The 21,473-nt window shown below is 40.4% G+C and overlaps 1 protein-coding gene and 1 long non-coding RNA gene across 3 annotated transcripts in view; one reads left to right on the forward strand and one right to left on the reverse strand.

The window, feature by feature from the left end:
- The window catches only part of MYO10 (myosin X), a 169,831-nt gene that overhangs the window by 54,120 nt on the left and 94,238 nt on the right, over positions 1-21,473 (reverse strand). Inside the window, exons 5-19 of the mRNA XM_030041607.2 lie at positions 18,134-18,268; positions 17,026-17,150; positions 16,104-16,117; positions 15,894-15,978; positions 15,119-15,222; positions 12,798-12,927; positions 11,741-11,859; positions 10,866-11,012; positions 10,580-10,680; positions 10,277-10,343; positions 8,781-8,873; positions 7,982-8,050; positions 7,714-7,796; positions 6,157-6,265; positions 2,913-2,993 (exon numbers count right to left, since the gene is read on the reverse strand). Coding sequence (XP_029897467.1) covers positions 2,913-2,993; positions 6,157-6,265; positions 7,714-7,796; positions 7,982-8,050; positions 8,781-8,873; positions 10,277-10,343; positions 10,580-10,680; positions 10,866-11,012; positions 11,741-11,859; positions 12,798-12,927; positions 15,119-15,222; positions 15,894-15,978; positions 16,104-16,117; positions 17,026-17,150; positions 18,134-18,268 — 1,462 coding nt within the window. The remainder of the gene's footprint in view (positions 1-2,912; positions 2,994-6,156; positions 6,266-7,713; positions 7,797-7,981; positions 8,051-8,780; positions 8,874-10,276; positions 10,344-10,579; positions 10,681-10,865; positions 11,013-11,740; positions 11,860-12,797; positions 12,928-15,118; positions 15,223-15,893; positions 15,979-16,103; positions 16,118-17,025; positions 17,151-18,133; positions 18,269-21,473) is intronic.
- On the forward strand, positions 463-8,754 carry LOC115352883. Of its 2 annotated transcripts, XR_005930802.1 has the most exons (4): positions 463-1,096; positions 3,231-3,394; positions 5,868-5,981; positions 8,612-8,754. It is a non-coding gene; the product is annotated as an uncharacterized LOC115352883 (long non-coding RNA). The 2 variants fall into 2 exon arrangements; XR_003927310.2 differs by lacking the exon at positions 3,231-3,394.

Raw genomic sequence — 21,473 nt, forward strand, 5'->3', positions numbered from 1 at the left:
AAAATAAAACTTTTGATCAATTAAAAAAAAATCAAATAATTACTGTAAATTATCACATCTCTTATCCAATATAAATATACTTTAATGTCTTGAAGAGCAGAGAAAGTAGTCTGCTGCACGTTCTGCTTTTCAAAGGCTTGCATTTGTCTTCCATCTGCTCAACCTCATTCACCTACAGAATTCAAACATAATTCCAGAGTAAAACAGCTCTCGAGCACCTCCAGAGTTAGAGGATGCTCGCCGATAGGTGTATCACCTATTCGTACCCAACCCAGACAGCAATGGCCAGCTTGAGAGGCTTTGCTCCTGATACCACAACTTCAGTTCTCTCCTTGCCAAGTCCCTCTGGTTCAGCTCTCCTTTAGCACCGCATATTTCAAAAGACCAATTAAAACACCCCTTTCTTTCACATCATATGTTATTTGGCGAGCACTGTTTAAATACTTTTTGAAGGGTGACATTTTATCATTTCATATCACCATCACTGCAGAGTAAAATCTATGGATGGAAAACACAGAGGAAAATGCTCAGTGAAGATTTTTACTTTCTTTCAATCCCAGTTTGTCCATTTCAGCAGCTCATCTGAATGTTTCAAGCTGTTATGTTTCTAACCAGCCCTGCACAGTGAGTCACGTTATGTGGTAAACCCTGGTAGTCCACGCACAGCTAACGTGTCTCTGAGCCGTGCTGGTTCAGCGCTATGCAAACTGACTCACCTTATTTTCCTTTGTCTAACTGAAAAGAAGCAACAAGTTGTATGACAGGATAAATTATGAAATGTTGAACACGGTGTGCATCCACAGAATCCAGCTGAGCTACAGAGGAGCCTAATGCCGTTCATGTGCCTGCTTCTGTACCTGCACCGTCGCAGAAGGAACAACACCAACACCGTCACAAGACTGGCACCAAAAATCACTGCGTCTGAGAGACATGGAGGGGAACAGAGAGCAGTGCACAGCAGACAAAACTTCAAACAGTGAATCCCCAAAATGCATTTTGAGAACACTTTTCTGTGTGAAGAATGCCATCGACAAGTATTATATATGGCCTTGCTTCTCATCTTCCATCAAGTCTTCTACTGAATCAGCTACAACAGGTAAACTGCGTGACCCTTTTCTCTACTCTTGCTCTTCAAATAGGATTTCTTATTTGGTAAAGCCATTGAATCAAGTTAAATTTGCAATTGAATTAAAGCAAATGGCAAACAAGGACAAACATTTTTGTGTAAGATTTCAGTGACATTTTATATGTACTTTGAAAGGGATTGTCCACAGGAATTTCCCAATCTGTTCCTGCATGCACTCCTGCAATTAGACATGGTTTCCTGAGACCGAGGCTGTCTCAAGCTCCTTCTGCTTGCACAGCTGCTAATTCTGTGAGAACTTCGTTTTAATGATAGTAAAATATATAGTAGCATATGCCAAATTTGTCAGGGATGGAGCATTCTAGTGGGAAAAGACTGGAAGAGCAACAAGGAACACGGGAGTGGGAACTCAGTGTGTTCCTTGCTATGGAAATGCAACAAGTGCCTGGTTCTTGCATCAACCATGGCAAATCCTTGTGACTTTGGTACTGTGGAGATGAGCCTTACTCAAAGGCAAAAGGACAAATAAGGAAAACGTGTGAGTTATTGAAATTCTTCTTACACTCCAGTGGCAGCAGGTGGGCTTTATTAGGGTCATGGGGCTTCCAGCAGAAACGGGAGCAGGGAAGAAAACAAGCTTTTCAGAACTGCCCTCCCTCAGTGATCGGGGCTTTGCTATACACATAGTCTCACAGACCCCAGCTGCTGGCCGAGGCACTGTCATCCACGTGCGTTTGGTTACCTGGTGGCTGCACACCTCACAGCACCAAACACTTCAGGACGCAGAAAGCAGGTCTTATTCGCTTCCAGGCTGTTCCCTCTTGCTAAGGTGCCCACAGTCTGCACATTATTTGACGCACCACGAGTAACAGCGCAAAAGCAGAGTTAACAGTTAGCAACTGAAAACACAAAGTCGAGGATGTACCATCCAGGTAACACAAAAACCTGCAATGAAGTCTGCCAGGTTTGACGTCTTAAGCGTCCCGATGAACCAGACATCCCAGAAAAATATAACACGTAAAACTGGATTTATAGCAAAGTCACCTATTTCTAAGTTGCCATGTGAAAACCATAAACCAGAGTCATTAGCACCTCTGCCTGCTGCATTTTTTACATAAGCAGACCATACCTGAATAATGGTCTATAAAGCCAGAGACAGATGCACAAAACCCAGAATATCAGGACCAGGCTAACAATATTATCTTCAGCGATCACTATACCATTACCACTTCATTTCTAGAGAGACCTCAAACATATCTAAGTCAGTCTTGACACTGCCTTTCATTATCTGTGACTCAAAAGACAAATTGATACAGTAAGCCTTAGTTTCCAAGTCTCTTTTGAAAACATAATTCTGTAACAGAACAAAACAGCCGGCATGAAGACACCTAGAATTGTACATAAATTGAAAGACTAAGAGTCTGATGACAGTCGGTCATTCACACCAGTTTTGCTATATGCACCACCATTCACTGCCTCTAGTTATTTCAAACAAACTTTACCGTTTTGACATTTTCTTCCTAAAAGGCTCTCACAGAATTGTTAAATGTGCAGTGCAGCCTTCTACCTTCCTTTTATAACCATCCTTAGAGCCAGTCATTTATCAGCTGTGAGCAATGACTATTAAAAAGGTGCCCAAAGACACAACCCACGTAAAAACAAACAAACAAACAAAAAAAACCATCCCACTGCCTTCACCTTGCAAAGCCTTTTACAAAGTCAGTGAAGAACGCTACCTTCTGCTTCACACAGTGGTAAATAACCACACAGGCAGTGGAAGATTAGGCCTGAGATGTACAGAAAAGACGGGCGTGATTTTAAATCTTACCTTCTGCACGTTGGGTTTGATGCACCGAACAAAGAAAGGATTTGAAGAACTCAGCGTCGCCATTAAAGAATGCAGCGATTCCTAAAACACAAGTAGAAGACAGCACTTCACAAGCTGACTTTTTGTACAAGCAACATACCCCGGCAAAAGCTCTTGCAGCTTAGCATTGCAGACAATATCTAACTGCAACACCTAGTGGTATACACCAGAAATTACTGTACCATGTAAGCGCTTGCTTGTGAACATACAGAATCAATACATGCATGTTTGTCTCTTTCACCTGCCCTTCTGATCAAAACTATCATCACTGTTTTACAGTGAACAAGATATATAGATTGATATGAAGAAAACTGTTCATAAGGAAACACCAAATGGGGAAGTTGCTGTTTCAGGGATCTTCTGAATGACTGCTTAAGACTTAGGATCGACATTCCCAAATTGCTAAACTTGAGCAAGTCAAAAGGAAGGATAAGGGGTCTAAGGTAAAACTAAAATACCCACAAAACCAGATTTCCTCTTTTCAACCACCCCACATCAACTCATTTTCCATTTTCCCTGCCATCAGCAGCATTTTTGTACAGGGAGTTCCTCCCTCCTGTGTGGTCTCAACCTTTCTTGCTAAAAGGACACTCTGATAATAAATGTAAGTCAACAAGAGGGTAGAAGAAATATTAAAAAATTCTGAAAAAAGAGTTTAGAATACAGTAGACATTGTTTTACCAATACTAGGCTTTAAAATGTTCCCCTCCTGAAATTAACAAAAATTGAGTAAAGGATAGAGGGGTAAAGAAAACTCATCTTGCTGAAAGACAACACTAACAGCATTAAGCAGACAGTTTGACAGTTATTTCATGTGATAGCTAATTGCATTTAACAATAAAAAGAGAGATTATAAGGTTCAGCTAAAAAAAACATAGAAGAAAACATGGGGTTTTTCCTAGTTTTAGAACTCTGAATGACCCAATACACATTAGACTATCAGTTGTCTGAACCTCAGCCTGGAGATAAAAATCAAAAAAAATCCCTCAGTCCTTTTAAGATTATTACTTTAATTACACATCCGCCCCTTTCCTGCCTGAGCCGTCATCCCATATCTTATTCCAACTTGCCTCATTCTGTATCATTAAGTATGATAAACCATTTTAAACTGAAGTCTTGTGTTTACTTTGCAGAGATACAAATGACTGTATAGGAGGGGAGCCGAGACTCTGAAGAGCCCAGAAAGCTAGCAATGATACTGTTTCACCCCTCAAAGGTGGCACTGCATGCCAGGCAGCGGAGAGAATACCGAGCAGGCTGCCAAGGAGACAGAAAATTCACTTTTTAAAAGAGCAACACTGTGCATCCTACCATATGTTTGGGAGCGAAACTGCCAATGGCAGTCTGGTACAACAAATTCTTGCTTTAATCTGCAAACCAAGGGCTTTCTTGACGATTAAACATGAAGTGATAAAGGCAACAGGCAGAGTTGTGGCTGTGCACAAGAACTGGTACAGAGCAAAGGAAGCAAATGGTGAAGTAACTAGGAACATAAATGATAGTTCTTGGTTTGTTTGCCTTTGCCAGCCTATGGACCAGGAGTCGGGGGCAGCAGACATTAAACAGCCAGAAGATACAAAGACAAGTATTTTTATGTAAAGACAAATATTTACGGCTTCAAAAAGTAAAGGCTTCATCTGTACTAAACTTGTGTGAACATTACAACCTCTATGGACAACTAAGCCAGTTCTCTCAATGCAGGCTACTACTTACAGTGATTGGAAAAGTTGGTCAGTCTAAACAAAAACGATTTAACCTATTTTCACATTCATCTGTGGTACAGACAGCCAGATTCTGCACAGTGCTGCAAGCCTCTAAATCACTGTCAGGTTACAAGCTAATCTGAAGTTTGCCCTGCTTTAAGCAATAGGCTGAAACAGATGGTATCTAACCTCAGCTATTCTGCGTGTACCCCCAGGCCCGCATTAGGCAGGCTGTCAAATGAAAAGAAAAGTTAACCAACCTATCATGAGAATAAAACTGTGAAGGCAAAGTTCTTATCTTCAGCTGAAATGAGATAGACTAACCCCTGGAAGGCTTTAAAATGGAAAAAACACCCAACCCAATTCTTTGGGGACAGGATGATGCGAAGGTCAACCTCTTGTAAAGCAGCCCAGCTGGTTAATGGTCAGTTACTGCAGCTTTAGATAAGAGACAACAATGTTTTGATCTCATGTTTCATCATGCTTTATGTTGCCTGGGGGAGCCCTGACAGAGGAGAGAGGAAACTCTACATTATGTTCTACCTTGCAAAGTGGGTGCAAAAATATGGTCAATTTTTATACAGTAACATCTTAAAGGTCTACTTTGCACAGGTACAAATGACTAAGTGGAAACAGTACCTTCTGCTGTCCCAGAGAGCTAGCAAATAATACCACCGCACCACAAGAAGTGGGTATTGCCCGAGATGAGCGATGGTGACACAAAGCAAGCTCTCCAGGGAATATAACAATAGTATTTTTTAATAAAAGACACTGTGTGTGCCCCAGCATACACTCCTTGCTGTTCTGTCCAACACTTAGCAATAGTCTATTAGGATAAAATCTGCCCTCAAGGGCTTTTGAGTCTGCTCTGGTTTTTAAAAAAAAAAATGAACGAACAGTGCAAATGTATATTAATTCAAACAAAATGAAAGACAACTAATCCAGACTTGTACTCATGCAATTTAGAGAAGGTTTTGTGCCCATCTTTCCCTTTTAAATAATTTGCAGATAGACTTTATGCGAGATTTCAATTTGGTGCCATTTTTGATGGGAGGGCTATAAAGCCTCATAAAAAGGTGTTTAATAAAAATGCTTTCCAAGCTTTAAGTTAAAAAGCAAGGCAACACCTTAATGAGCTATTTATTCAGTACTTATTTTTCTTAGCATATAGGCACTGCTGTAAGGCTTTGTGTGATTTTGTGGTTTGTTTTAGATTAGAAAGAAAAACCGGGACGAGAGACGCCAACTTCATAGATGTGCTTTAAAATAAGGACAAATAAGCAAGTGGAAAGCAACAGGAGTTTGGTGCGGATGGTGTGATGCGAAGGTTAGTGTCTGCTTGAAGCTAGCTAGTATGGCCAATCAGTTGCTTAGTAAATGTATTTTCATAGAAGAGACAGCAATGTTTTGATGCTGCCTGTTTTAATCTGCAACTGTTCTTTACTGAATGGGGTTTATCTATCACTGATTTGCTACAGAGCAGAGACAACACATTAACTAACCTTGAACTGGAGACTGACAGTGGGTTTTCGGTGCTTGCTTCCACATTTAAGAGTGTCTTGATTGTTGCGACTTGAAACATGTTCAAATAGATCATAGATGAAATCAAGACTGAAATGGGAAAGAAAAAGAATATCTCTAAAGTGTATCTCAATAGATTATGAGGCTTACCACTATAGAATGCAAAGAAAGCACTGTCCTTTAGAAAGCAGCTCCTCCATCCAAAAAATGCTTATTGATTTTCTCTATAATCTTTAGTAGGCAACAGATTTTGCCTTTGCAAAATTTATGCAGGGGAGAAAAAAAACCCCAAACCAAAACAAAGCAAAACAAAACAAGGAGGTTCTTTCTTCTCCACTCCCAACACATCATTAGGGAAATCAAGTGTGAAGTTCTAGAATCCTTAGTGCGTTTTATTCCACTCACTCAACCAAAACTCCAGCTGACTGTAATGGGAACCATACCTGAACAAAGACTGAAAGACAAGACTTCCAGCTTGTTTGGGGCCATAACAGAAAATAACCACCCACATGAGCCTCACTTTCAGATACCAGCTGTGTATACTGTTTTCCACCCTATCAGTCAGGTGTCCTCCTCTTACCACTTCTACAGAAACACAGACCTTTTAACTTGAGCTCCAGACAGATGTTGCTGCAAGAGCAAAACCAGGCCCCGCAGCTTGAACTCATTTATTACTTTTACCTACATACTTCAGTTGACAGAGGTTATGTCAGATATGTCATGAAACCAGAACAAACAACATAGAGAGGGAAACCCTTATTAACGGCTTCCCCTGCACAGAAGGGCTTAAGGGATTTACAAACGAGCAACTCGCACAGCAAGGCAGGATGACTGGACGGGACGGGTGAGGGCAGCAGCTGAGACAGCAACACGCAGGCTCAGCTCCCTCCTCTTCTGTCACCCCTCGGTGTGTCCTGGAGTCTCATCCACGCGCCTACAAAAAGGGACGTGGTACCGCCCCGGCTCACAGCGTACCACTGTAAGGATCCTGAGACCTTACACAGCAGAATGACAGGACGCATGCAGGTACCAAAGACATCCAAGTTCAGACTTTCAGTACAATAAATCTTTATAGAAATTCTCCTTTTGAAGCAATTACTATATAGGAATTTGTACTGTGGTAGGTCCCTGCCACTAAGCTTTCAACCAAATTAGGGAATGCCAGAAATACAAGCAAATCAGGCTGTATGTGAAGCAAAAAAGCCACACACGCATGCTGCCTGCGAGGCACCCTGAAACAGTTAAAAACCATCACCAGCTTTCAGCATCCTTACTCACCACTGAGCAGCAAGTGAGCTCTCTAGCAACCCTCTGGACCGAACAGGGACGAGGTACTGTACAATGTAGGAAAACCTGACTTTGTGAGAACCGATTACAGTCAGATCTGCTTACAGGCACCTCTGATATTTCTTCTATACTCATTTCAACTCTGTCAAGGTCTGATGCTATGCAACATCTAACATATTCAAACTCTGGCAGAATTAGGTGATAAGACACCCCTTAACATCATGTCATAAACAAAAATCGCAGAAATGTACCTGCTTTCACGTAACAAGTTCAGGAGATCGTCTCTGAAAGTATCTCTGTTCTTCTCCAAGATCCCCCTGACATCGTACTGGACCTAGCAGGAAACAGAGCTGATTCAAACAACAAGCCAAGTAGTCAGGCACCTCTCACAAGAGCGGTACTGTAAAAAGTGCTGAGGGAACAGAGTGCTTTAGTTAATTTTGAGCAGCCTCAGGGTAAAATTAAGCTAATGAAAACTCCGTTTGGAATAATTTCAGCAAATAAAGAAAAGAAAATTACCTCCCCAGCGTAGTGCTTCACTCCAAAGTTGTGAACGGCAACTCTTGGTTTTACATAAAAAGGATTGTTCTAATCGGAGGAGAAAGAAAAGAGAAAAATATTTGGGGGAGGGGGTCAGGGAGTGGAACGATAAAAAGGGTCACATTATCCCCTCAACCAGACCTAAACAAACCACTGTCTTCCAGTGAACTCCCTGGAAGATTACTGCTCCAAAAGCAAACAACCAACTTATAACGATAATAGGATTTGTTAGTCTGGGCTGCTTCAAATGCAGTAATAACAGATGTATAGTATCTAAAAAGGCATTATACTAAACCTGAACCCATCTGGCAGAACCATCCTATTAAAGGCACTCTGAAAAAGAAGGCTCTGTCTTAAACAGGCAGTTACGAAGATTGGTGGATATGCTTGTATCCCAGAAATTCTTGAAAATAATTCTAGGATCACAAATAAAGGTAACACTAATCTGGACGGAGGAAACAGCAACCTTTCGGTAAATGACATCAAGGGAAATTGAAGATCTAAGTAATCTGAGTTACTGCAGGTTGTCACAGCTCTAAGAGCAGAATTTGGCTTATTCACCAATATGGAAACCTTTAACTGGACAGTAACAAGGATATATTCTTCCAGGTAATGGACTCAGTCTTGACAGTAAATGATACAGATTGCCATGGAAGTTGGATCACATCCAAAACAGCCTCTATTAACTATGCAACCATATATTTGAACCATGAATTTCTACAGAAGCAAAGAGACCCTCCATAATTTGCACAGAAAACATGAGCAAAACATCACGTACAGCATGCTGGGTATTCAACTTCTCCAGCAAGGTAGAGTCAGTAGCTTGAGGAAAATGGCTCTCTTCATTGATGAGTGCCAGCAGCCCCAGTTTCTAGAAAAACAAGAAGAGGCAGAAAATGAATTACTGCACAGATGGACACAGACATTGTCCCCAGTTTGGAAAAATCACAAAGTCCTTGAGGTTGTTGTGTGCAGAGACATGCAAAACCACCTGGACATGACTAAAACCCCACGCCAGTAGAGGACTGCAATCCTGCTTTTCTGGCAACACTCCTTTTGAAAAATACAGCATATGATACATGGGCAAAATAAAGAAAAAGCAGCTACTGGAAGAAGCAATGGTTCTCCTGATGTAGACAGTTTTTAGGTGCATACAATGACTTTGCCCCAGAATATATCCCTAGCCTCCAAGATCTCCAATGACCAAGAGTCCCTTAAATATGAGGAGTTTGTGTAAACAGCCTTTCAAACATTTTTCTTCCATAAAATTACCTACTTAGTTGTTGAACCAATGCAAACTTTTAGCACCCACAGTGCCCAGGGGCACAGCAAAAGATACACAGTTTGACTAGGCAGTGCGTGAAACACAACCTCCCTTTGCTTTGTGTATGCCTCTGTGTCATTTCCTTTGATGTTCCCTACTTCTCCTGCTAGAAGAGGTGGTAAACAAAGCAAGCAACCCCGCAGTTAATTAATGTGTCCAGCAAGCTTCAGGTTGATACAACCTCTTCAGAAAAACACAGTTCTCCAGGTGCACATTTTAATAAGCCACTTCCCATGGGCCCAGCGCGGCTCCCGACAAACCACACCGTCCTGACTGCAGTCACGTCCTGGCAGCTGGATCCCCTGCCCGCTGCCATCAGGATCTGTGGTCGTCTAAACTCACGCAGCCACACACCCCGCTACGGAGATAAACTCATGCAGCCCGCTTGTACTGCTGGTAGAAGTCAACATGGATGAAACGATATAGAACTTCGGCTTTGTCATCCCGCTGGAGTCGTAATTTCTATGCAGTGAACTCAGACTTCATCTGCCCCTCACCACTAATGCTCCTACCACTAACTTTGCAGAAACTTCATGCTCTTTTACATGTTCCTTTAGTACAAATCAGAACACAAACAAAATTATGGATGAAGCCAAAATTGGCAGGCAGCAAATGAAGATTACCCACATCCCATGAAAAGCCATTACGGGAGCAAGACACTGCCATTCTTTCTGCCCCCTCTTTCTATTCTATTTAATCATCTCCAAATATTGCTTTTGTATATAAACATACACTGTTAAAAGTTACTACAAGGAAAGATACATACATTGAGCATACAATATAATCTATAGTATATCCATGCATGAAAACAATCTGAATAAAAGTTCACTATTTAAACATGCAAGATCCACCATTCTCTTCACTTGCTCTCTGTGTTGGCAAGGGTTTTAAAGACGTATTACCTCAGAACAAAAACTAGAAATAGGTACCAGTATCAAATTCGTTATTACCTTTTCAATAAGATCCAAGCACTCTCCGTTGTCTGTCCAGTCAATATCCTCCCAAATTAGTCCTTCCCTAAGGAAAATAAGGAGGGCCTTTATATTGACAACTACAATGAAATTATTTTAAATATAGGAACAGGATGAGCTGACCTATTTGTCTTGCAAATCAGAGCAAAATCAGCTTGCTTTGAAAAAACACACAGCTCCAGACAGAGATTTTCAAAGGAAGCTAAGGTAGCTGGGAACCCCAGTTTCAAGTGAATACTGATAATTTTCAAAATTCTTCCAAATTTCATCTATATCTCTTACCTGCTGTATTCCAGTTGCTCCAAGGAAAAGATGTGCTTGTTGAAATACTCCTGAAGCTTTTCATTTGCATAGTTAATATTGAACTGCTCAAAACGGTTTACCTAAAGAGACAAGAAATTTTCAAAAATGCATACACTCCAAGTATTTTACTTTGCAAACAAGGAACTGGTTCTGGTTTAAGTCATAACATGTTTAATAATCAAGTTCCAGTGAAGATGACAAAGATATGTAGAACAATGAAGCATAAATAACAGACAATCCATCTGAACAAACTTTTGAAACCTACCTCAAAGTTTTCGAACCCAAATATGTCCAAAATTCCAATGGACTTGAAGTCTTCCTTGCTCCTGATTCTGCTGTTGATTTTCTTAATGACCCAAGCAAAACACTGAGAATAAAGTGCCATAGCCATAGAATCTCTGCTGTCTATTGCCTGCATTAAAGAAGGAATACACAATGTATCAATCACCCCTGTAACTGAGAACTTATCAAACTTTGCTGGTCAGCATCCTTTGCACAGCATAAAGCAATGTATAATGCAAGTAGGTTTGTATTCCTATGTACCTCGACAGCAATTGTATTAACAGTTACAGAGTGTCACGATTTAAGCTTTAACAGTGTAAGTTATAAGAGCTGTACACCTATGTGTCTTTAAAATTACCTTTAAAGGCTAAAGCATTCAAAAATTAGGAAATTATAAACTTAAGGTGTGGAAGAAGAAAAGGAAAGGAAATAGCACCTTAATTTACCCCTTTCTAGAGGTAAGCATGGTGTTTTGTACACCTATTTCTAATCCCCTTCTTGTAAATAATAAAATTGTTCTGCTAAAAGTTTTCAAAAATGCCCACCTGACACAAATGTCCGTAATGAAATATATCAGCCTACAAGATGAGAATTTGAAAAAAACAGTAAGCAATCTGGCTTAATAAGAATAACAATAGCCAAGCTACAAGCCCTGGCCAGAAAGATAGGATGGAATCTACAGAGATTTCTAAAAGTCCAATATATCCTTCCCCAAAAAACTATGTAGTATATTTGATAGCAGCTCTGATGCATGAGCTAAGCTTCTGTTCCTGAGTGACCAATGATTTCCCTGGACTTGAAGACCGAGCCATATATTTAACAGACCCTAAAAACATGTCAAAACTGAGATGCCTTTACCTGTTGTATACTAAGAGGTGTTAGGATTTCTTCTCCCCTGAGTATCATTGACCTCTGTGTCAACGCTTCAGTTAGCTGTGTGGAGTCCAACCCCAGTAGTTCAGCAGATCTACCCAGAGCTGGCAAAAGAAAGAGACAAATACAAATATGTCCTTAAATGTATAATGTTATGACACCAATTTGTTGTAGTAGTATTATTATTATTACTACCACCACCATTTAAGATGCTTCTAAAATGATGGGGATTAGAGATAAAAACACAACTAGAAACTCTAGGATACATTTTTGCTGCTCATAAAAAGGCACAGTATCATAAATATGCACAACTGAAGGAATTTAGCAGTAAAAATTCATCACAAGTAAGTCACAAATACTTATTTTCCTCTTAATGTTACATGTCAAGGATTCAAATAATCTACTGCTTACACTAACATTTTTTCCAGAAACAAACAGTAATTCACTCTTTGTCCTCATGAATGTGCTTCAGCTCCCCTCGGGATCATGAGGATAAAGAAAACCAATGAAATTTTTTTCTTACATGCATACTTCAATTTGCAATTTTGCTATAATGTGGTATATAAAGCAGTATGCAATGCAACTCTTTATTGCCATATTTGAACAAACATTTAAAATGCTCACCAGCCCAATCTTTACACATACCAGCACATACCTTCAGATTTGTAACTGAAGTACTGAAAACTCTAACAAAAGATACCTTCAGTGGAGATATCAGTTAAGGAACATACTTGAGCACTTATGTTTTATCAACCTGAGAATATTTCAAAGAAAGAATTAAATTAAAATGGAATTTCACTACTATTAATGGAATAAATATGGGCCCAGGGTCTTCCCTAATTAAGACCTAGCATCCAGCAGCAGACTAGTTTGCCTTATCTGTCAAAAAAACCAAAAATAACATTTTAATCAACATTTTCAGATGCTAAAAAGCAGTAAGACCCTTTCACTGTTTGTCCTTGCTACGGTCAGATATACCAGCAACAAATATAGCTTTCACAACTTCAAGAAACATTTACATTTGGCTGCACAGCCTTCTCACCTGTTTTAAAGGACACCTGTGCCCCACCAGCAGTGATGAACTCAACATTTCCTAGATGCAAAATGCCAGCCAACAGCCTCAAAACTTCTCGCACCTCCTCCTTGCTGAACTGCATCACTTCCATTGCAGTCTGGAATGACATGTAAGCTTCTTCAATAACATGCACACTGACTCAAAAATGGGGACAAGGACAAACCCACCAACGGTGCTGTCAGGCCTTACAAAAGCAAGTCGGGGCTGACAAAGGGCTGGCAGGAGTTAATTCCTTTGGTTTCATCCCAAATCGAACACGCTGTAAGACTCGACGGGGACATCTTGGAACATGTAAGTATCACTCTGGTTTTAAGAAATCTCCTTTTGATGCTGTAAGGATGCTGTAATTTGCTTTCAAATTCTTCATTAAAATTGTATAAATATTGGAATGCCCTACTGAGTCGTGCATCAGATGCAATTTCATTAATATGCATTAGTAACTGATAACCTCCTCTGTATTTTTACCAAATGTTGCCAATTAGCCTTGTAGGTAGCAAGGCATGGGGGAGGAAACACAGCAACATGTAAGATTTGCTCACTTGTTGTCTCAGCCACGGAGAATTCAGAGGAGGCCTTCTGCAGCATATTCTGGGCAAGCCATGAAGCCCAAACACATCTTACCAGTGTGGTCTGACATCTTACAGCAAAACTGAGCAAGAAAAAGAGATCTATGTAAAATGTGTTCAATTTATGAATCACCAATATGGCAACAATCAAGGCTTAACTACGTAAATGAGGAGAACAGCAATCTCCATCTAAAGAAATACTAAAACAAGAGGAGGAACATATGCTTTTCTCTGACATAGATGGGTTAAGCAATTGTATGCCTCTTGAAATTACCAGAATTTCCCAAATTTGGGTTTAATATGAGCCTATCTGAGTCCAGATCACAGTTTTATACCCTTACAGTTAGACTCATCATGTTACGGTCACTGCAGGTGTCTGACAGATGACACGTGACACATTTTATCTTTCATAAATCATCAATTACAAATGGAAAAGCCTCAGATTCATCCCACAACTAAAAGCAGAGAAAAGATAATGGCTGGAGGTTTATTTTATATGGACGACCTTTCACAACAGAGCTCTAAGAAAGGCAGCAGCACTAGGAGTTCATCTCCACGCTCACCGTGCAGTTCCTTCTTGTCTCCTACAAAAACGTTTCACTTAAGTAACATTTCCGGGACTTAAACCGCAGTAAAAATAGGCAAAGGAGATGACTATAATAGGAAAAGACAGACAAGGGTGAACTGCAGGGCTTCTGCCTGCCTCCTGCTCTGGGAATGCAGCCTGGCAGTCTCAGCCAGTGCTCCAAGTCTGCCTGCGCTGCGGGCAGCACACAAACGTCACCTGCCCAGCTGATTTCATGCTCTGCCTACCCTGGTATGATTAGCACAAATTAAATATCATGCTAATCAACTTAAGCATGTGACTATAATATAGATAAGTTTCCAACACCTCCTTCCACCATACTAGATGAGGGTTTTTTTACACTAAAAATAACTGCTGCATCCTCTACACATTGATTTGTCAATTTGGCAAAGAGATTAACATAGCTAAGCAAAAATAGTTTGGTGAAGGGCATAAAACCAAATATTTTGTCTGATTTTTTAAATCTAACGCATATCACCTCAATGATAAAGTAAGCAAGTAGCAATTATCCTAACAGTCAGTACAGACAAATTGCTGTAGCTAATTGGCATGGGTATAAGATATAAAGCCATTCAGAGAAAAACACCATCAGGACCTGGTTTTTAACCTGTGTATACACTTTCGTCAAGTCTATTGTGTAAGTTACTCCATACAAATGGATTTCCCAGCTGCAACTTAAAGAGTCACAAAAGCCCAGGTGCTTCGCTCCCCATGTGCTGCACTGTGGACTCAACCCAGTAGATGCTACGTCTGGGCAAAGCTTTAGGATGGAAAAACAGTGGAAGCAGACATAGCTGTAATATAAAACAATGCAAGGAAAGGCAAAGGTGTGTAAATGCCTTACCGTCTTCCCAACTGACATTCTTTTCATTCCAAAATGTAATCATTTCACTAAATTATAGCACACTTTGAAATGATAGAGTAAAAATCAAATATTGGAGGGAAGGTAAAGACATGCTCAAAATGACAGTGAAGTGTTATGAGAAAATGTAAGTCCCTGTGAGATTAGTGCCTCAATGAAAGAGCTGCATGCGCAGGTAAGCACAAGAAGGCTTTGTCCCCTGCTCCATCAATGGGCCCCATGTGCCTGAACCGCCAGCATTTTTAAAGCATAAAGAACTAGGGAAACAACTCACAATGACTTCCTTGAAAGAATCTTTGTCACTGATTGTCTTATCCGCTATACATCCAGACTGATTCAGGTAGTGGTAGTTCTCCGGTACAGATAAGTAAAAAGCATCTAATGAGGAGGGAAAAGAGGATGAGTGAAAAAAAAAATCCCCAAACAAAAGCACTCCACAAATTACTATGTCAGAGTTAAATAGTTCACAATACATTTGCTCAGAAATTATGATGATGCACAAAACAAATTTCATATTAAAATCAGATATGGGGTTTTATTCTGCTGTTTTTTGCTTCATTTAGCTGCACAATGGAGTTAACTCTACTTTTTAGCATGCAAAGACAGCAGGCCCAAAGGGAGATGCCGAGACAGCTTTAGGCAATTTTGCACATACACAAATGTCATTTCTTTTGTTAGTGGATTTATTCTTTATGAGAGAGGATTAGAGGAACAAGAATTATTTCTCTTTGTTGCTGTGGAGTTATTTAGTACCAGCAAAAATATTCAGCTTGAACAGAATGAGGCATGTTTGTCCCCAAGTAATTTTCCCAGGGCCACAGCAGAAGCTGGGAGAAAAACTACCGGCAGCTCGGTGACATTCTTCAACTAAGCAGGTTGCTTTATCAAGTTAAGCTCAAATTCACACTCACTGAGTCCCAGCTGACTAAATAACCTATTTCTCTGCTTGGGTTAGCGGGTTTCTGCAGTTAAATTCTCCACTGCTGTCACCATGGCCAACTGCTAGCAGAAAGCCACTACGGTTGCGTGACTTGCGCTTTGCCACTCACCTTTCTCTCTCTCTTCTATCCCTGCCAGCAGAGCATAGAATATATGATAATTTCTTTCCCCGGGGTTTTGTCTTACTACACGATTCTGTCAAAGTAAAAAATAGTTTCCATTTAAGCAATCATTTTTAAGGAGATTTTTTTTATCCACAATTTCAAAGAAAATATTAAATCAAAACAAAATTAACTGAGCAAAAGCAAACATCAACTTACTTTTTCCAATAAATCTATAGCCAGGAAGAAAAACTTCAGTCAAGGAATAAAATAAAAAGCAATTAATGCACAAGCTATTTATAATCTTCCTTCTTTCATTTGAGACAATAGGAAGAGCATCATGGTCTTTTCTTACAACGTGCCTACTGCCATAACAAGACGAATAAAGTAGCAGCAATGATAATATTGCAGCAGTTCTAATACCAACGTGTTCCCACACCTCCTTCTCCTCCATCCCACCAAAACTGGACTTGTCATTTAAAACCCAGAGCGTGACACCTGCTTTCCTTTCCTTTCTCTTTTCCCTAAAGCTTGGAAACAGCTTTAAGGATGAAATTTGTCCCACTGCAAAAGCAGCTTATGTTCAAAACACTAGGTAGGATCCCCTTGGTATATTCCTCATCCCCACACCTCTGGTGCTCTGGCGGAGCTGGCTCATAGTCCAATTTTGCCAAATGCAGGACAAATCCAAGGATTTGACCCACCCAGGCTCACACTGCAGAAATTCAGCAGCTCTGCTCTTTCAAGCACTTTTCCAGAAAAGCAAGCAGCTTATCTTCGGGTCTAATAAATGATGGAAACAGCTAACAACTGAAGTTATCCCCAAGAACTCGGGCTGGTTTAGCTCACTACATAGGAACATGCACATGAGCTGTGCTAGCAGTAGCAATACAAAATCCTGGCCCTCCAAGAGTATATAAACCCCACCCCCCGACAAACGCATGTCTGCATGTGCACAAACAGATGCAGAATTTGGTGTTACTGCTTCCCTTTCCCACCTACATCAGCTCAAGTTAATTGTGTGTGTTTCAGGATGGGCTGAAAGGACAGACAAGGGCAAGCCACTTCTCTCTCAGCCCTCCACAGAGGAGGTATGCGGGGGCTGCCCAGAAACAGGGGTAAAATCACCATACGAGGATACAATCTATAATTCTTCCTCCCTGAATGTTTCCTTTCTGACAGATGTTCAGCTGAATAAACTTCCCAAAGCGACTTGAGTTGTTGTTGTAAACAGTCTTTGCATTGCCAAAAGCTTCCATAATTGGACTGTGAAAACACAGAAGAATGACAAGAGCGTTAACGTGTGACCAGCATGCCAACGGTTTCACATGGGACTGGTGAAAGGAATAGCACTCACTTCTGACACCCTCCTCAGCCACAACCTACATACTCAGTATTATCCTCAATTTATTAACAATGGGCATCTCAATTTTCTATCAAAAGATGCAAGTATTCAAGCAACGGGAAGATTAATAGTACCAAACTACTGTGCACCTTAAACTCTAACTGCTCAAAAGATTCATGCCATTCTCATTGCAGTACTCAAATTACAGAAATAAGAAATCTCAGCACATGCAAATTGCTACACAGATGTAGGGAAAATAGTCCTTGTCCTAAGGCAATTAAAAAGAATACTTACATCAAGATACAGCAGGTAAAACAGAGATGAAGGATGATAAACAAAAGTAATAGCATCTCAAATTGTCTTTGTTTTTAAATAGTTTAGAACCATGTGTTATTTCATTTGAACACTAAAAGACTTTTTTTTTTTGCTTGCGTAGAATGTGTCCAATTTATCTGATGCATTAACTCATCTGTCTTATCAGTTCTCCTTATCCTCCCTTTCCTCAGCACGCTTTTACTACCTGCATACTTTATCCTCACCATGCTGTATCTTGTTCTACCTTATCCTCAGGCTATATAAACCAAACCAATGGTTTCTCCCTCCCACCACCCATTTCCCTCACTCTGATTATCTGAATTCAGCCCAAACAAAAATGAAAGCCACCACTAAATCATCATCCATTTCAAAACTCTGCATCTTTTTGCTTCATGAAGATACACCACTTTGCTCACAACTTTCTAGAGCAGCCAGGTAATTTTGTTTAATGGACAATTTCCCCCTTTCCAATATTCATTTTGTTGTTCAGTAAATGCACCCACATCTTTAATTACATTGCAAGCTCTTATTTCAATGACAAGGCTTATGTCTTCTGGAAAAAATAGCTGTGTATTGAAAGATCTAGTACCTGCTCTCAAGAATAGCTTGCTCCACACAGGAGGTCTTCTCTCTGCAGGACAGCTCCAGCGAATGTTGGCTCATTGCAGACAAGAACTTGAGAATCAGCTTAGTGCTTTCTGTCTTACCAGCACCACTTTCGCCGCTGAAAAGAAGGAGAGAAGGAAAGTGTTTGCACAGTTCCAGCTGCCAGGGCAAAAGCCCTCTGTCTGGCCAGCCCTCCAAATTCTTAAGTTACTGGAGGTCAGGAAGACTGGGGTGATTAGAAATGATACTCAAACAGCAACAGAATACCCCTTTGAGCTTGCTGAATGTGACATTCAACACAAAATGCAAGTTATCTTTAGACTTCATACCACCGTTCAGACAGCATTTCAAGGCATTGATTGCGTAAGGATCTACACAACAACCATGAGGCAATGACAAGCCCTCTGAATACAAACAACTACACAACAATCCTCACCAACGTGGAAAAACAAAGTTAGAACAAAGGCATGGCAACGGCTGGGGAAAAAGGCCAGAATATGAATTAAGCTGGGAAAGTTTGGGATTATGTTGCAGCAATCTAGCTAAGGAGGGAGCCCTGCTGTGAGGAGGAGGTTAGAAACACCAATGCAAAATAACACAACACAAAAAGGCTACTAGTATAATTAATACTGATATTCTTAGTGAGCAACATATTCTTTAAACAAACTTTTTATATGCCCATCCAAATAAACCAGATTCGCAAGTTCAAAATATACAATTTTCACCTCTCATCATCATCAGAAATGTAAAACCTCTCATATTCACCCACAGAAGAACAAAGCTATTCGATAATGCTAAATTGGCATTTTAAAATAAAACTGTTAATAAGCAATCTTGCCGATACAAACAGAAGGCAATACACTCAATTTCTCTTCAAAGCCAACACTCTAAAAACGGAAGGTATAAATTTGGCTTATTTCCCCAATATCGTTTCCCTTCAATTATGTAGCCTTATAATTAAAAACACACCGTGAGCCATTAAGAAACATAACTTGCGGTTAAAGTTTGCCTAGTTTGCTTACTTTTCATCTGAAGTCATAGCATTATATCCTGAGCTGCAGCCTAATTCCTACCTTTCCTAATTCCTAATTAAAATGTGCCTAATTCCAGTTTACTGCCAATGGAAGGAGGTACATTTTGGTCTTGTCCTACCCTTTTCATTGTAGCAATCAGGAGTTTTGTCACTGACTTTGATGGAGTAGAACTGGGCCTGTGGAGCAAGCTTAGTTTATCTGACAGTCTTTTGTTGTGCCATCGCTGAGTGGTGGCCCTGATGATTTTAGGTTACGGCAAAGTATAACGATGCTTTCTAGTAAAAAGCAAAGAAGAAAGGTACAGCCCAAGAAAGCAGCATGGCATTTTCCTGCAAATGAATGCCAGCAATTACAAAAATAATCAGGGAAGAAGCATTCAGAAAACATAATGAGATACAAGAGTTTTGTAGCTGAGATTTACATGTTTCCCAAGAAGAATCAGAGAGTCTTTAAAATGTTTCCTAAAACTTCATACAAGATATGCTTCCCACTGATATGTTCCAGCAAGCATGATTCATCCATCATACTTATACCATCTCAAACAAATTCTGTAGTATTTTTAATTTAGTTTTACCCTTGACGCCTGGCCTTTTCGGTATTTGTTCCCTTTCTCTTTGCAGACCCTCACTTGCTCCTTTGCCAACAAAGCAAATACTTAATATTCCCTGTATTTAACACTCACTCCTTGTACAAAAAACATTACTACTACTAGTTTTGAAAGAGCTTCACAAATCCTTGCATTACCCTTGTCTCCTGCAAAAAATCAAGTGATACATACCTCTTCCTGCCTAAATTTTCACCCCCTCTGAGCAGCGTCTAGCTCAACAGTACAGATATGGGTGCCAAGGAGGACATGAGCTCTTTCACTGACACCATCCTTCCTCTGTGCCATGGTCTGGAGCATCTGTAGTTCTACGGAAGCTGGAAGTTATCCCACTGTAATCAAGAGCAATTCTACAAGTGAGATATTCAAAGCCGATGGAAAAGTATTTCCTGTGCCCATCTCTGGTACAGTTGGTATTATGCACAATTATATGCTCTTGATTTTTTTCTTAGAACAGGAGCAGCTCAGAACGGGGTCAGGCCAAAGATCTACCTGTCCAGTGTCCCATCTCTGACAGATGCCAAATGGAGATGCCCAGGGAAGACATGCAATACCTCCCTTCTGTGTTCTTCCAGCTTCCAGTTATTTGCTGTTCAGAGGGTTCCTGATCTAAACCTGGTTTCTATGTGTCTTGTAGCCCTCAATGGATTTCTCTTCCGTGAGTTTCTAGCCATACTCCCTTAAAAAGCATATGAACATGTCGTCTTCTTTCAGATCTGCCTCCTATTAGCTTCAATTGATGTCCCTTAGTTCCTATATTAGAAGGAGAAACCAACAACTCATCCCAGTGCTCGCTCACTCTGTTGTGCTTGACTTCATGGATAGGCCCCCCCAATTCGAGTTGCCCGTCTCCGTTAGCCATTCCTACATATGGAACCATCCTATACTTTTGATTGCTCCTTTTTGTTCACCTCTGAACCACCTCCGGTTCCACAAAGTCCTCCTGGATATCAAGCAAAGGGGAAAAAGGCTTGTGCAAAATACTCAAGACAGGAACAAAGGATGGATTTACCCAATGTTCTCTATTCATTTACTAGTAACTGTTCTACTCGGTTCAGTTTTACAATTACTACTGATGGCATAACAGTAAGATCTCACTCCTGCGTGGTGTTGCTTGGCTCGGGACCCATAATTTTATGTGCATCAAGTTGGCTCTGCATTTTTCCTTTATAAAATGCTTTATAAAAACCAGTTATTATTAATAAAAGATAAAAATCAAGAACAAGCATGCTAAACTTTAAAGTTGTTTATTCAATCCTACAGTACATTCACTAACAGTAGGTTAAGTGGGATCAATGTTTCAGCCTCCTTAGAAAGCCTACGCCTACAAGAAGTTGCCAAGGTCAATAAAAGGGTGAATTTTTTAGTGCACAGCCAACCTTTCCAGCAACCTTTCCACCCCATGAGTTTAAGTGCCCAGCTCATTCCACATCACTACATTCAGTACTGTGAATATATTAAAGGTGACAGCAACCCACAAGGACAAGGCCCCCACTTAAGAGATCTCTAGACTTTCTCCATGACTTGTTCTACGCAGGGCATCTCGCTAAGGGCAGAGCAGTCTGGACTCTGGACTGCCGCAGCGGAAAAAGGGGTCACCGAGAGACGCTCCTCATTCTGAAGGATGTAATGCAAGTGAGACGGTATCAACACTACTCTAAATCACTTCTCAGTTCTGTCTGCTG

The sequence above is a fragment of the Aquila chrysaetos genome, chromosome 18 (genome assembly GCF_900496995.4).
Source record: "Aquila chrysaetos chrysaetos chromosome 18, bAquChr1.4, whole genome shotgun sequence".
NCBI lineage: Eukaryota > Metazoa > Chordata > Aves > Accipitriformes > Accipitridae > Aquila > Aquila chrysaetos.